At 32.4% G+C, this 14,268-nt stretch overlaps 1 protein-coding gene across 9 annotated transcripts in view; it reads left to right on the top strand.

Annotated features, from left to right (window-relative positions):
* Calx (sodium/calcium exchanger 3) overlaps window positions 1–14,268 on the top strand; it is a 47,432-nt gene that overhangs the window by 20,965 nt on the left and 12,199 nt on the right. For 5 of the 9 annotated variants that reach the window (XM_040709349.2, XM_071887415.1, XM_071887416.1 and 2 more), the window contains 5 exons: window positions 6,395–8,977; window positions 9,054–9,145; window positions 9,663–9,680; window positions 11,580–11,719; window positions 13,195–13,294. In XM_040709349.2, the coding sequence (XP_040565283.1) occupies window positions 7,197–8,977; window positions 9,054–9,145; window positions 9,663–9,680; window positions 11,580–11,719; window positions 13,195–13,294 (2,131 nt within the window). In that variant the 5' untranslated portion in view covers window positions 6,395–7,196. The remainder of the gene's footprint in view (window positions 1–6,394; window positions 8,978–9,053; window positions 9,146–9,662; window positions 9,681–11,579; window positions 11,720–13,194; window positions 13,295–14,268) is intronic. The other 4 variants (XM_071887420.1, XM_071887417.1, XM_071887419.1 and 1 more) reach the window with 1 other exon arrangement.

Genomic DNA, 14,268 nt, shown 5'->3' with positions numbered 1-14,268 from the left:
CCCTCAGATTGGACCGTAGGTAGTGTGGCACTCATTAAAGTAATTCTTATTTTCTGAAAGACTTAAACTGGTTATCCAAGGAGTCGAATTGGACTAGATAAAAATATTTAAAGATTTGAACTTGCAGTACAAAGACTTTTGCCACCTGTGTCTGACATATTTTCGCTTGACAGAAAACATACCGTAAACGTACTGGTAATCTTGATGTAAAAGATGCAAGAGTAATTGTCGAAAATGTGGATAACATAATGAAAATTGTCGTTTCTGCCTTCTTTTTTAGTCAAGTTTCAAAAGGACTTTTACTAATGAGAGTAGCATTTATGTTAAAACATTGATATTATCCATATTTGATTTTATGTGTGTTATAGAAACCAAATGCATTTCTAAGTTATCAAATCTAACCTTGGAAGGAAGGAATAGCAAAAAATGATTCTGTTAAATACAAATACATTGACGTCATCAATGACATAAGAATTTATTATTTGTACTTTTGCAAATATTTAGTAGTAGTAAAAATAATGTACAAGATACAAGGCTTCATCACAGATGAGTTAATTGACCCCTGTAATGAATTTATATTATGTCATAACAAGCATATTTGAGAAACAATAAAGTATCTGTTCTAAAACTTATCGTAAATCTTAAAGACGGGTCCGAAAGGAACAGAAAAGACATATGGAAAAAAAAAAGTTAAATGACGTCAATTAAATGGATTAAAAACAGTTTAAGGTTTGTTGTTTTTGGAATATCATAAAAGAACAATTGAACTTCTCGAGTAACAAGGACCCTGAACTTTGCAATTCTTAATTGTAAAGCCCTCATCGCCAGCCAACTAACTACCTTTCAGCATATACGGGAAGATGAGTTTATTTACAAAAGCCAAGGACCGTGTAATTAACTTTTATCCGGATCATAATCACCAATCACATTTTTAGCCGCTGGGCTTACAATTTCGCCTTGTTGCAAGAAAAACTTTAAAATATGGGATATTTTCTCTTTGCAGGTGTCCATCTTTGACGCACGCTCAAATAATATTGAGTCAAACAATCAGTAAATTGTCTTATCAACTTTTTATAAAAAGTATTATCTTTCTAACGCCATCTGGAGTAAAATGTTTACACTTATCTCACGAGGGATATACATTACTAAAGTCATCTATTGGAAAAACAATGACCTTCTTTTTATACACCTATTTCATGTAACCCAGTGATGTTATCATAATTCTAACTAAACCGTTTTGGATTTATTCATATAGTTGTAGAAAATATGACTTAGAACGAGTGCGTCAATTTTTGTAGTTGCAATCCGAGCAGTACTTTTTATTTACTCTACAAAGTTGTTGTCATTTTTTTTTCATGGAAGTATAAACTGTATGTGCTCATAAATGACGTAGAGTAACGCTGAAGATTTGTTAAGGAGTTATACCTGCCGTTCGAAAACTAATTTTACAGATAAGAGCAATTTAAAATATTTTGAAAAGTTCATAATTTTCCTGTTTTGAATCCATTTATAATTTTAAAAAAAATGGAAGGAAAAAGTGATCATGACATTGTTAAAAAGCTGAAAATTAACCAAAGTGTACAAGGTCAGTATAGTCCGTTTTGAATCCTTTATACTTTTCAAAATGGTGCATATTGAGTCCAAAACCAGTATAGTCCGCCACAGCAACATCCCCTCGCTGGAGTCCCATTAAGAGTATGTCCAGGACTTACATTGGTAAATGAAACAGTATTTTAAGATTTCTCTGTACAACGTCATACTGATATGTTGTGCATGGTTATTTGTACCACAACCAAACTGGTGAAATACATTCTGAACACCCGATAAGTGTGAGTCACTGATGGACTCAGTATAGAATTTAGGAGTATAGTAATCTTGTTCCATGTCTTTACTAAATACGGTATGGGATTTATGTTTATATCCTTCCTCGTATTGCTGCTACCAGCTAATCTAATAAAACAAAAAACAAAATCTTCGTATTGTCGTAGAAACCTTTTCATTTTTCGGTTTATGTTCATTTAGCATACTCGTAGGTCATATTTTATACAATTCTTCTAGATACTTATAAGAACTATAAATGCATTCTTTAACTAGAATGAACGTTCGTAAAGCGTAAAACCTTCTGCTTAAATAAAGTTGAGTTAAAGAACTCATTATTTTCCAAAGTAATGGTCAAATTTGCATTTTTTACGTTTTGAGTTACCTGGAACTTTCAAAATTTAATCTTGTAACTGAATTCGATCTAAATTTATATAAACATAGGCAAAATATTACCTTCGGTCAACTTCATTATGGAACTAATTATGGCTTAATTACGAAAAGAGTTGTTGGGTATACTGGTACAATAGTGATATCAAGGTACTAATGCATTTAAAACATCTACTAAATTAATTTTGGAATTGGTTCTCGCAGAACAGTTTTTTTTTAAATATCCCACTGATGACGTACATCCCCAAATTTGTGAGCTAGAATTTTTTTTTGTAAAAAGATTTAAATAGTTTTTTGTAAGGACATCCTCTAAACAAAAATCCTGTCAACGCCTTTGTAAGTGCATGTAAATTGACCTTTTTTTTAAATATTATTAGTCAAAAATGTATCAAAAAATATGGAAATACCGATACTAATTTTGGTAACCAAATCGGTACAAAAATATAGATATTGTGACAATAATATTTAAGAATAGTAGTAAAGTTGCTGTTATCCTGCATAAAATATACTCGGGGTTTTATTGAAGGCATTAAATTAGTGAAATAACGTATTGATATTTTCAAATTATAATATTTTTTATAATGATGACATGTTGAGAGCACTTTATGATGAGGGACTTTTTTGTACAAGGATTTGGGACTAGTACAACCCAAGTAGAAAAAAATAATGTCGTGAGTTTGTTGTTTAATTGTAGGACACTTCAAATGAATACATAAGACGTAGTATACTTAAATGAATTGAATTCAATTTTGTAATCAACTTTTTTTTTCAGATGATTGACAAACTTTCTGACTTAGGTACATAGAATTTATACGTTTTACATTTGTACATGCATAAGCAATAATCATTTTTTTATTAAATGATAAAAATCTTTGCCAAAAAAGTATTAGAAATAAATCAGATAGAAAACCTGGCAGGCTACTCAATCGTAAAGATATTTTGTTTGACATATTATTTGTTAAATATGTATATTGTACATTTACATATATACCCTCACGTAAATAGATAACTAAGTATTGTCCCAAAAGACTTGGTTCCGTCCTTTCATACTTTGCTGGCAATGTACAGGCTACAAGGCATTACCGATAAATTGGGATTTTTTTTTTCAAATTGCTATTTTTCGACTCCCACTTTGAATTTCGTGCTAAAAATTATTTTCCTGTGACAGGATTAACCTTTTCTTTTCTTTGAGACTTTGTTTGCAGAGAAGGCTAAGCCCTAAGATTTTTTATCAACTTAAATCACAGGGGTGCTTCAAAAGTCATTTTGTACGTTGTTGAGAAATAGTCAGTGGTGGAGAATTTTGGCCTGAGCAATGTGGTACTTGAACAGTACTCTGCCCCTGTCATACCTCCAAGGCAACTCAGATATTTCCATCTGAGAGGGTTCCGTTTTTCGTAAAGGTTGAAGTCTGGTCTAGTAATAATCAAATTTTGAACATTCTGTAGTAATATTGGTGGGCACCCTTCAAGAACAGGTCAACAATCGCTCCTACAGAAGCGTTAGCTCCCGAAAGGCTAGCATCATGAAAAACTGCAGTATGATCCTAACTGATCATCTAATTTGAATGAATCAATCAAAACACAAGATCACTGGGAACAACTTCACAAATTTTATTAGATTTGATAAATGAATGGCCATGATATAAATGTTTGGATTTGCCGAGGATAAGTTTATATTTATCTACAAAGTCCTGTACATGTTACTGTACCGTAATGATAAGATTCTGGACTTTGGTGTCACAAGATAACTAAACATTAAAATAACCTTTGTGTCCGAAAAAAAGATACATGATGGACGGATTTAATTTGCAAATCTGTAAAATATAAATTAAAAAAGCCTTCTTTATGAAGTTCCTTTAAAATTATCAAGTTACAGGATTTATATATATTTCTATAATTGTAGATTATAAATATATCTGCCAAGATTATTCAAATAGCATTACATAAACTTGAATTTGAGATTTAAATACTCGTATTTGAGTTGGCTTGATACGTACATAAATGTATAAACTCGTAAATCCTCAGACTGTTATAATAAGATTCCAATAAACTGACTTGACTTCTTTGACTACTCCTATAAAATAATGTACGTGACTTGAAGGTAATGACTTGAGACTTACTTTCAGAGTTGGGGACTTGGACTCGATACTTGGTACTCGACTTCATTTCACAATGAAAGACTCACACCTTAACTTGGACTCAACACAAATGGAATGCAAATGTTTCAAACCGGTTTTAAAACGCCATTTTCAGCCCCTGGGCGATGCTACAACTGCTAACATGAGAGTCTGTATCAAAATTTTCCCCAATTTTATCGACACATTCAACGGCAGGCCTTGCATTGCGTGACGCATCATTCACTTCCACTATACCAGGACGAAATCCATCGAACCGCTGTTGAGCAATACGAACCGAAAGAGTATCGTGCCCCCCCCCCTGTTTCCCACTTTCAGGTAGTAAAATTGTAAATTTTGTCAATGTCGACATGCGATAATTCACCCCAATTTTTCCCAACCTATTACGAGTATAAACGATGTAAAAAGATAAATTTGACTTTACTTAATCCTAAATTACTCTCTATTCCACTTGGATTCGAAAGATATTTTATGCTGAACTCTAGAAATGTCTTAATACTATTCACCCTATAATTATGTCCTTGAATAAAAGCTCAAAATAAATTTGAGAGCTTGAATTGTACTCGATGGAAATATTGAATGATTTGGACTAGTGAGCAATGACTTGAGACTCGAGACTAACTGATATTGAACTCTAGAAAACCTTTAACTCAATAACCCCTTTATTTATCTAATTATGGAATTGAAATGACCTCATAATTAATCTAAGGACTCAAACTTAACACGAACAAAAATATTTTGAGACTTGCAACCCGACATGGACCTAATTCCATATTTTTAAGATTTGTAATTTGACTTTATCCCTCAATCAGAGACACGTGACTAGACTTATACTCTATAGCCAAGACTCCACGACTCGCTTTAAACTCAAAACTTATGTTCAACTCAAGAAAAAGCCTTAACACTATAGAGCCAATATGTATATAATTATGAACTTGAATTGAGTTAAACAAAAATTTGAGGACTCGAACTGTACTCTATAGAAATGTTCAAGGACGTGAGCAAAGGCTAGAGACTCCGCTTGAACTTTCAGTGTAAGGACTTTGCCTAGCCTATGGTCACTTTTGACTTGCATATGGGGGACAATGCCCCATACCTGGAACATCTAATAATATTTGTTAATTATAAGGGTTGATGTTATCTATATTCATAGAGCAACCATGGAGCATGGAGTGTGTATACAGGGTGCTCTCTGATGTGTGTCATATACATTTTTGCTATCTAAGAAAATTCATGTATATAAATACAGGGATCCCCATTTTTGTAAGTGAGTGGTTGAGAGGCTAAAGTACTCATCAGATATATTAATCATGTTTTTTGTTTTTTTCAAACTCTTATTTTTCTTTTTCTTTCATTCTTGAGGAGAGAATACGTCAAATGAATTGATATAAGTATTGAATAGTTACGCGTGAGTGTCCTCATGATTTCTATGGAGACTTATCTTTTATATGATTAATTCAAAATTTATATTCTAGCCGACGCCTAATTACTACAGGCAATGTTGTCTACTAGAGTTAGTAATGAAATAAGGCCATATGAGACGTACAAATTGCAACTTGTACAATTTATTTATACAATTTGAATTTTCTTCACAAAATATATATGTATATTGTGCATACCAAAAACTCTACACACCTATGAGAATAAAGAATAGATGAAGATTTAAATAATGTATGGTCCTATTTTTTTTTAGATATAAGGTATGGAAGTTCAAATTTACGACCAAGTTGAATGTATCTTCCTATTATTATTATGTGTTACAAGTAGTAGTATTTTTTTATTTTTTTTGGATACTTAAGACAGTTGCATTATAATGACTTGTTTTTCATTAAAGTATATCTCTTCGTTGAGAGAAAGCAGAGACACCTTTCTTTCTAAATACAAATGTATGTTTAGATTGAGCAGGAATTTCTTTTCTTTTTTTTTCAATTTTAGCACGCCAAATTAAGGATATAATAATAATTAACTGATTTAGATAGGTGTTTGAATAACTATTCAAACATATCCAATCCATTTCATTTTATAATCCAAATATATTTCTTCTCCTAGGTAAGAGAGGGATTCGTACCAAATGGACATTACTTAATCCTAAATGAAGTAGAAATTTGTGGGATGTAGGATACAAAATGGCTGGACAAAAAGAGTCTTGGAGGACTCCAGAGTCTTGCACCAATTATTTACCATTTTCTGTACGGAATGGAAAAGTAAAGTACCTTCCTATGATTAGAAGATCTCATCCATCCAAACGCAGCAATTCGTAAGCAGGCGGTCCAGGCTTGACGAAGAAGAAGCTAGAGGGAAAGTAAATAAAGAGGACCGACGGACGGACAGACCGATCGAAAGAGGACATCCACATATGTTGTATATGTGCACATATACACCCGAATTATATCTACCTCGAATTATTTGAAACTTGGCAAAATGCCTCCTCCTTCTCGTATGGCTTACAGAAGCTCATTTTTTCCTTAGGTAAAAAAATATATACAAGTACTTATACATATATAAATTTTGAGAAAGCGAAAACGGGCCATTAAGCCCACCTATACAAAACTCTCCTCCTCGCTTTCTTGGTGTATGATAGAAAGAAAAGAAAAAAAAAGCTTTAGTGGAAAAAAAGTGAAAAAAAAGTTCTTACACTCTTCTTCGATGGTCATGCTGTGAAGATCCCATCGTCATTTCCCCAGTTTTTTTTTTTATCTTTTCAAAAAAAAAAGTTACACATATGAACTGAGTTAGGACTCCATTGGATTGTGCTCATCTCTTTTAGTGTTTCCCACTATACTTTAGAATCAAGACTTGGACTTCGAATTGAGTTTGTTGTTCTACCCAAATCCCTTATTTTTATACAAAAATGGGGTTCCATAAAATGACCCTGGGGAAGATCGGAAATTCTTCCTTACTCTTCGGAGCATTGATCATTGCTTTGAGTGTGACCCTTTCAAGTGCCGGTGTGAATGAAACAGATGAAAACTCGGGACTTCCTGCTGGTGTTAACTGTAATGATGGCCTTGTTGTTCCTATTTGGAGGCCCTATACGAATTTAAGTGGTGGAGATCGATTTGGAAGAGGTTTGCTCTATATCCTGTTGATGATCTACCTTTTCATCGGTGTTTCCATTGTCTCTGATCGTTTCATGGAGTCTATTGAAATGATCACGGCCCAAGAAAAGGAAGTCGCTGTTAAGGACCCCAAGACCGGAAAAAAGACCATTATTATTGTCAAGGTTTGGAATGAAACCGTTGCTAACTTGACCCTTATGGCTTTAGGTTCTTCTGCTCCTGAAATTTTGCTCTCTGTCATTGAAATCTGGGCTAAGAACTTCCATGCTGGTGATTTGGGACCTGGTACTATAGTAGGTTCTGCAGCTTTTAATTTGTTCATGATCATTGGTTTCTGTATGTACGTCATTCCCGATGATGAAGTACGTAAAATCAAACATTTGCGGGTATTCCTTATCACTGCCACATGGTCTGTTTTTGCTTATATTTGGCTTTATCTTATTTTGGGAACGATTTCCTATGGTGTTGTCGAACCCTGGGAGGGTATTTTGACCTTCATGTTCTTCCCCGCCACTGTATGGACTGCATATGTTGCAGATCGTCGTCTTTTCTGCTACAAATACATGAGCAAATCCTACCGTATGAACAAACGTGGTATGATCGTTCAAACTGAGAAGGCTGATACCGACATTGAAGCACGTGCTCAAGAGAAATTCAAGGATTTCGATGAAGAAAACATGGATCCTGCTCTTGCTGAATTTGAGCGTCACAGAAGAGAATACATCAATGCTATGAAGAGAATCCGTTTAGAAAACCCCGATATCGACATGATCGAGTTGGAAATGAGAGCAAGAGAGGAAGTCATGTCCAAGGGACCCAAATCAAGAGCTTACTATCGTATGCAAGCTACTCGTAAATTAGCCGGTAAGCAGGATATTCAAAAATGTCTTAGAGCAAAACTTGCTGAAGAGGCTGATGAGTCCAAGCATCAACATGAAGAGGATAACAAAAAGCCTGAAGAGGAAGAGAAGAAGGATGATGGCATCACTCGCGTGTACTTTGATCCCCCTCATTACACCGTCATGGAAAATGTTGGCCAATTTGAAGTTACAATTGTCAGAGATGGAGGAGATCTTAAGGTGCCCTGTCAAATCGACTACAAGACTGAAGATGGATCCGCTTGCTCCCCCGAAGATTACACTGAAGCCATTGGTACACTCACATTTGGACCTGGAGAAACTGAAAAGAAAGTCACTTTGGAAGTTGCAGATGACGATGTCTTTGAAGAAGATGAACATTTTTACATCAGATTGTCCAATGTAAGACGGAAGGACGGCATCGAAATCCCATCCATTAACGTTGAAGGAGAAATGAAGCCCAGCCTTCAATTGGGAACCCCTGGAATGGCAACCATCATGATTCTCGACGATGATCACGGAGGTGTCTTCCAATTCGAAGAACATGAAGCTGAAATTGTTGAATCCATTGGTACATTTGAATTGAAAGTAGCAAGAATGTCTGGTGCTCGTGGTAAGGTTGCTATTCCTTACATCACTGAAGAAGGTACTGCTAAGGCTGGAAAAGACTTTGAACATGTTGAAGGAGAATTGATGTTTGACAATGAAGAAAATGCGTAAGTTATTATTAGAAAAAAAAAAAAAAACAATAGGCCCATTCTCAATTTCTCATATTTCTCCTCATTATTTTAGCAAAATCATTGAGATCCCCATTGTAGAAGAGGATTCTTACGAGAAAAATGTCATTATGTATGTCACGATTGGTGAACCAAAACATATTGCAGGTAATACATGATCTTTTTTATATTGCTTTCCAATAAAAGTAGCTTCAGAATATTAAACAAACCCAACTTTTACAGTATATCAATACTAAAAATTAAATACAAATTTTTCCATAAAATATATTTTAAAAAAAATCAAAATCTGCTGCTCTTACGTCAAATCTAAGCATGTTGGACGGACATGCACTATAAACGATGGAGACAAAGAGTACTATCCACTAATGCAAGTTACTATATCAAGGCTGATGCCATGTCAGATGTAGCTAGCAAAAGATCCATCATAATTGAAGACAATAAAGGTTATTTCTAGCTAGTTAGTAAAATACAATCTTTAGGAGTTACGCGTAGAATTATAGGCACTTACTTATTTACAATTGACCTATGTAAACTGGTTTCTCACTTTGCCTAAATAGATATGTAGAGTGGGCATAATTATGTCAAAGTGTAGAGTACAATTGACACATATCCACATAGTATATATCAATTCTTAATACCTATCATTTTTCTTTATTCCCCATAGGCGATATTGGCAGCGGAGGTAAATACATTAAAAACTTGTCAAAAAAAAATATGTGTGTTTTGTTTATTTTATTTTACGTTAATGTCAGGACTCTATGTATGACCAAACATATATTTGATCTCTTATAAATTACCTTTAATTCCCTCATGAGGGAAAAAATTATATATTCCTTTATTCTCCAATCTTTCCGTGTGCTATTTCTATCTTTTTTTTTTTTTCAAGTCTTCTTTGTTTTGTTATTTCTTTATATATACCTACTTATAAGTGCTGAGACTCAATTAGAGACAGATTTATGTCCGGTTATGATATTTATATCTGAAATTTTTTGAAACCTAAGGATACAAAAAAGCACAGTGTATACCTTTAATTAGTTTAATTGTTATTGAAGCTTGTTATTTATTTTTTTCCAATTAGAAGAGACGGAAAAAAAACATCAAAGAATTGAAAATTTGAACAAAGATTTTTCATTTAAAAAATGTCCTCCGAATTTTGGATATGACAACGATACAAAGATTTTATCGTAAATTTCAAAAATTGGTATCTTTCATAGTTTGAAAGAAGGGTTGAAATATTGATTATTGGCCCATTTGGACAGAAAAAATTTAAATCATGGATCGGAAAACAAAATGTACACTTTTTAATTTCTCTAAAAAGTCGTCAACTTTCTTTTTTAAAAAACGGAAAATGTTACTTTCCTTTTCTACAAAATCTAATTCTCTTCTTTTTGAAGAAACGATCAAAACCCAATTATTCTACCGTTTCAAATGGAACTTGAACAGCAAAATATTTTATGTCCTGCAAAAATTATAACGGATTTGGACGACAAGTTTTGGATTTTCAGACTTAATCCCAACACTAATTTGTATATATATATATATATATTATCTATTCAAAATTGTTTACTGTTAATTGTCTACCTTTTTTTGTCCCTTACATTTTATTAAAAAAAATCTAGGTATTAAAGTGAAAGTAGAAAAAAAAACAAAAGGTGTAATTTTTTTACGTACGTACAAAATTGAGTGAATACAAAATACTTTGATGTATATCAAAATTTAGAAAGAAACACCTTAATAGAATCACTATAGCATTAAACGAATTAAACACCAATATGTTAGTATTGTACTACTCTTATCAAAAAGAAACCGTTATATTCTTATTCAGAATTAAATTCACATTTTAATTTCAAATTAGTTTTGTATTACATTGGTACGCATAATCATAGCAAATTTTTTATAATATACGCCAGATGGCGGTTTAATTTTGTTTTTAAAAGATAAAAAGAAACGGCATTTTTTGTTGGACTCTGGGATTTTCTACTATGACAAAATGTAATGATAAAATATGTTTAGGGGAAAATTCTTTTACAATTTTGAAAGACTGTGTTTTCAACTAAAATACTTATTTATGACAAAATGCTACATTTTGAAGAGCAAACAATCTTTAAAGATTTTTTAAAGAATGTTCCTTCTAAAATTTGATTTTTATTATCATTATTTTTTCAATCATAACAAAACGTATGCGTTGTGAACATATGCAACACCATTATAAGAAAATAAACATGATAATCGAATAAGAACTGAAATTGATATTAGATAAATATGGTGGCTTTTTGATCAGACCTTGTATGTAATTATATATGTGTATCACTACAATTGATATGTTTTTCCATGTTGCTCTACTCTCCATTTTACGACAGAGAGAAGGAGAGTTTGACTATGTTTTGTACAAAATGATATGTTATAATTTTATGGACAAAAAAATACACACACATTTTTTCCCTCTCTTTATTTCAAATTTCCCTTTCTCATCCTTTCACAACTGCACTCTGTACAAAGGTGATATTTCATACTCCTTCAACAGTAACTAATTGAATTTTTTTATTTTTCTATATTTCTATGTGACTTTAATGGTCTTTAGAGGGTGTAAACTATGAAGAACTCGATTCCAAAGATCCCGAAACCCTTACTGAAGAAGAAAAGATTGCTCTTTTGGGTAGACCTCGCTTGGGTGACATTACCAAAATTCAAATCCGTATCAAAGAAAGTAAAGAATTCAAGGTAAGTTAATTTAAAGTTTGATTTGTACATATATCAATTTTATAAGGACATATATTTATACAAAATAATTCAAAATGAAAATAGAAAGTCGGGCTAAAATAATTTTTTTTTTTGCACTTTTTTGGCTTTTATTCACTTATTTATTTTTACTTTTTTAACAATTTTTTGTTCACATTTATCTATGTATGTTCATAGAGCATTACTTTGGCTTTCTCTTGAAAGCCAAAAAAAATACAAAGGGTTTATTTTAAATTGTTTTTAACAGCATATGTATTCAATTCACCTATTGGTTGATTACATTTGATTTATTATTGTAAGAAATAAAACTTTTTACCAAATACTAGTGTTGGCTTCGAGTGTTACTCAAACTACCCCGAAATATTATTTAAAACTCCACTTAACTCCAATTTTATGCAAAACATTTCAAATAATGATTAATCAATCTAGTATCAAGATGGATTACCACATCGATCATACATGACCACGCAATTTAGTTATTAAAAAAAATGCATATTATAATCTCCAAACTTCCCTTACAAATTAAAAAGCTTTTGTGAAACTTCAAGATCTGCCTTGTTTGTGGGAGAGAAATGGTACGTTAGTAATATTTATGATTCCAAAGTTTAATTTTTTCACTGCGACAATCAACACACATTTTTAATCACAGAACCTCCTTATCTTGAAAAGAAGAGTTTCTGAGCCTTGAGGATTATAATAAGCCAAATTCTTATAAATAAATGGTCTTTTTCAAAATTATATATGAAGCTGATCTGAAAAGTTTCGGGCATCAACGTGAAGATGTCAGCACTTGTAAATGAAGGTTAGTCACATCTATCTACCATCTGTTGACAGTTATTCGCCAATGATTCAGTCATATTGTACGCACAGTTGTTATGTTACAGAGACGATGTGAGTCTTTTTGTGCAAAAAAATTATGGATTTTTACTTTTATTTTTGAACATAGTCTCTTTGTAAGACTACACACTTCTCCAACGAAGTTAAAGAGGAAACGGGCTACGGATATGGTTGAATCGCTGGGAGAAGTATAGAGTGAAATTGGAAATGATGTTGAAAATAAAATTAAAATAAATCAGAGTATTTTTGTACAGTAACACTCACGTCAACACACTCAAACGGCTGTTACATAACACCCGCGCATACAAAATGACTGAGAGTTTGATGTATAACTGTCAGGAGATGCTAGATAGATACAATAAGTTTTTATTTACAAGGGGTACCATCTTCACGTTGAGGTCAAATACTTTTTAGAACACCCTCATACTTATATACGGATGATGTATCTGATAACCCAGCTTCACTCAAAATGAGAGTAATATTATTACAGTTATCTTATTTAAAGATTAATATATTAAGTAGAAATTCTTGAAAACTCGAACTTTACCAAACTCGAATCCACCACTACTACTAAATACCAATGTTGTCATTCCATTCGTAATTACCATTTTATTTTATAGAGCTCTGTTGATAGAATGATGCAACGTGGTAATGCCTCTGTTTTGACTGGTGCCAGCTCCTGGAAGGATCAATTCCTTGAGGCCTTCAGCGTTCAAGCCGGTATGTAATATTTTATTTATTCACTTTAGATATAATACTTTTTCTACCTCGCTTCTTCTCTCCTTCAAAATTGTATAAGAAGCATGTCAGGAAATGTATTTTACTTTGAAGATCACATATTTCTTACTTTTTATTTTCAAGGCTGTTAATCACTTTGACAAAGTACTAAAGGGAAGAAAATAAAATCTAAGCCAAATTATTATTATTATTCTCTAAAATAAATAAAAAAAGTATTAATAAGGAATGGAAGGCAGTAAAGATAGACTTGGCTTAAAGTCAAAAAGACATTGATTATATTCTTACATACATACAAAAAACACTGTTCATTGTACATATGATTGTATAATCCAATGTCCTGTAAATTATTTTTTGTTTTGTTTTCTAAAAGAAAGAGAGACAAAGAGAAAGAAAAGATGCATTGAGTCTTCAAAATTGAGTCAGACGCAAACAAATATACTCCTTAAACAGTTGTTCTGTCTTACAACAACTAACTCTCTCTTATTGACCATGAGAGCGTTGTTTAATTAGCTTCGCTTTCACTAATGTAAAACATATTTATAAATTCAAGAGTACCTGTTAATAGAGAGGTCTTTTGTTTTTGTTTTTCTTCCTCCTTATAGCTACTATTTTGACAGCACAAGTTTCCAAGAAAAATTTAGAAAGCACTGCCTTGCAAATAAAAAAACAAAAATTTACAAACATAGACCAAATATATATGTACAGGAATAATAATATAGGACCTGAGCTATATCTAGATTTGTATGTAAATAGAAATTATATAAATTGTCCATTAGAACTCTTAAAGGTGAGGTATATTATTTATCTAACCTGGGACAAGTTGAAGAATAATATATATTTTGGGGAAATACATCAAATGTAACACCTATGATAAATTATCGATTAAGTCCGGTAGACTGCTATTTAGAGTCGTAGAAAATATGGCCTGCCCTTATGTTAAAATATATATATATATA

This window comes from Lepeophtheirus salmonis, chromosome 3, assembly GCF_016086655.4.
Source record: "Lepeophtheirus salmonis chromosome 3, UVic_Lsal_1.4, whole genome shotgun sequence".
NCBI lineage: Eukaryota > Metazoa > Arthropoda > Copepoda > Siphonostomatoida > Caligidae > Lepeophtheirus > Lepeophtheirus salmonis.
The sequence above is the reverse complement of the archived record's forward strand: the minus strand, read 5'-3'. Positions and strand labels throughout refer to the sequence as shown.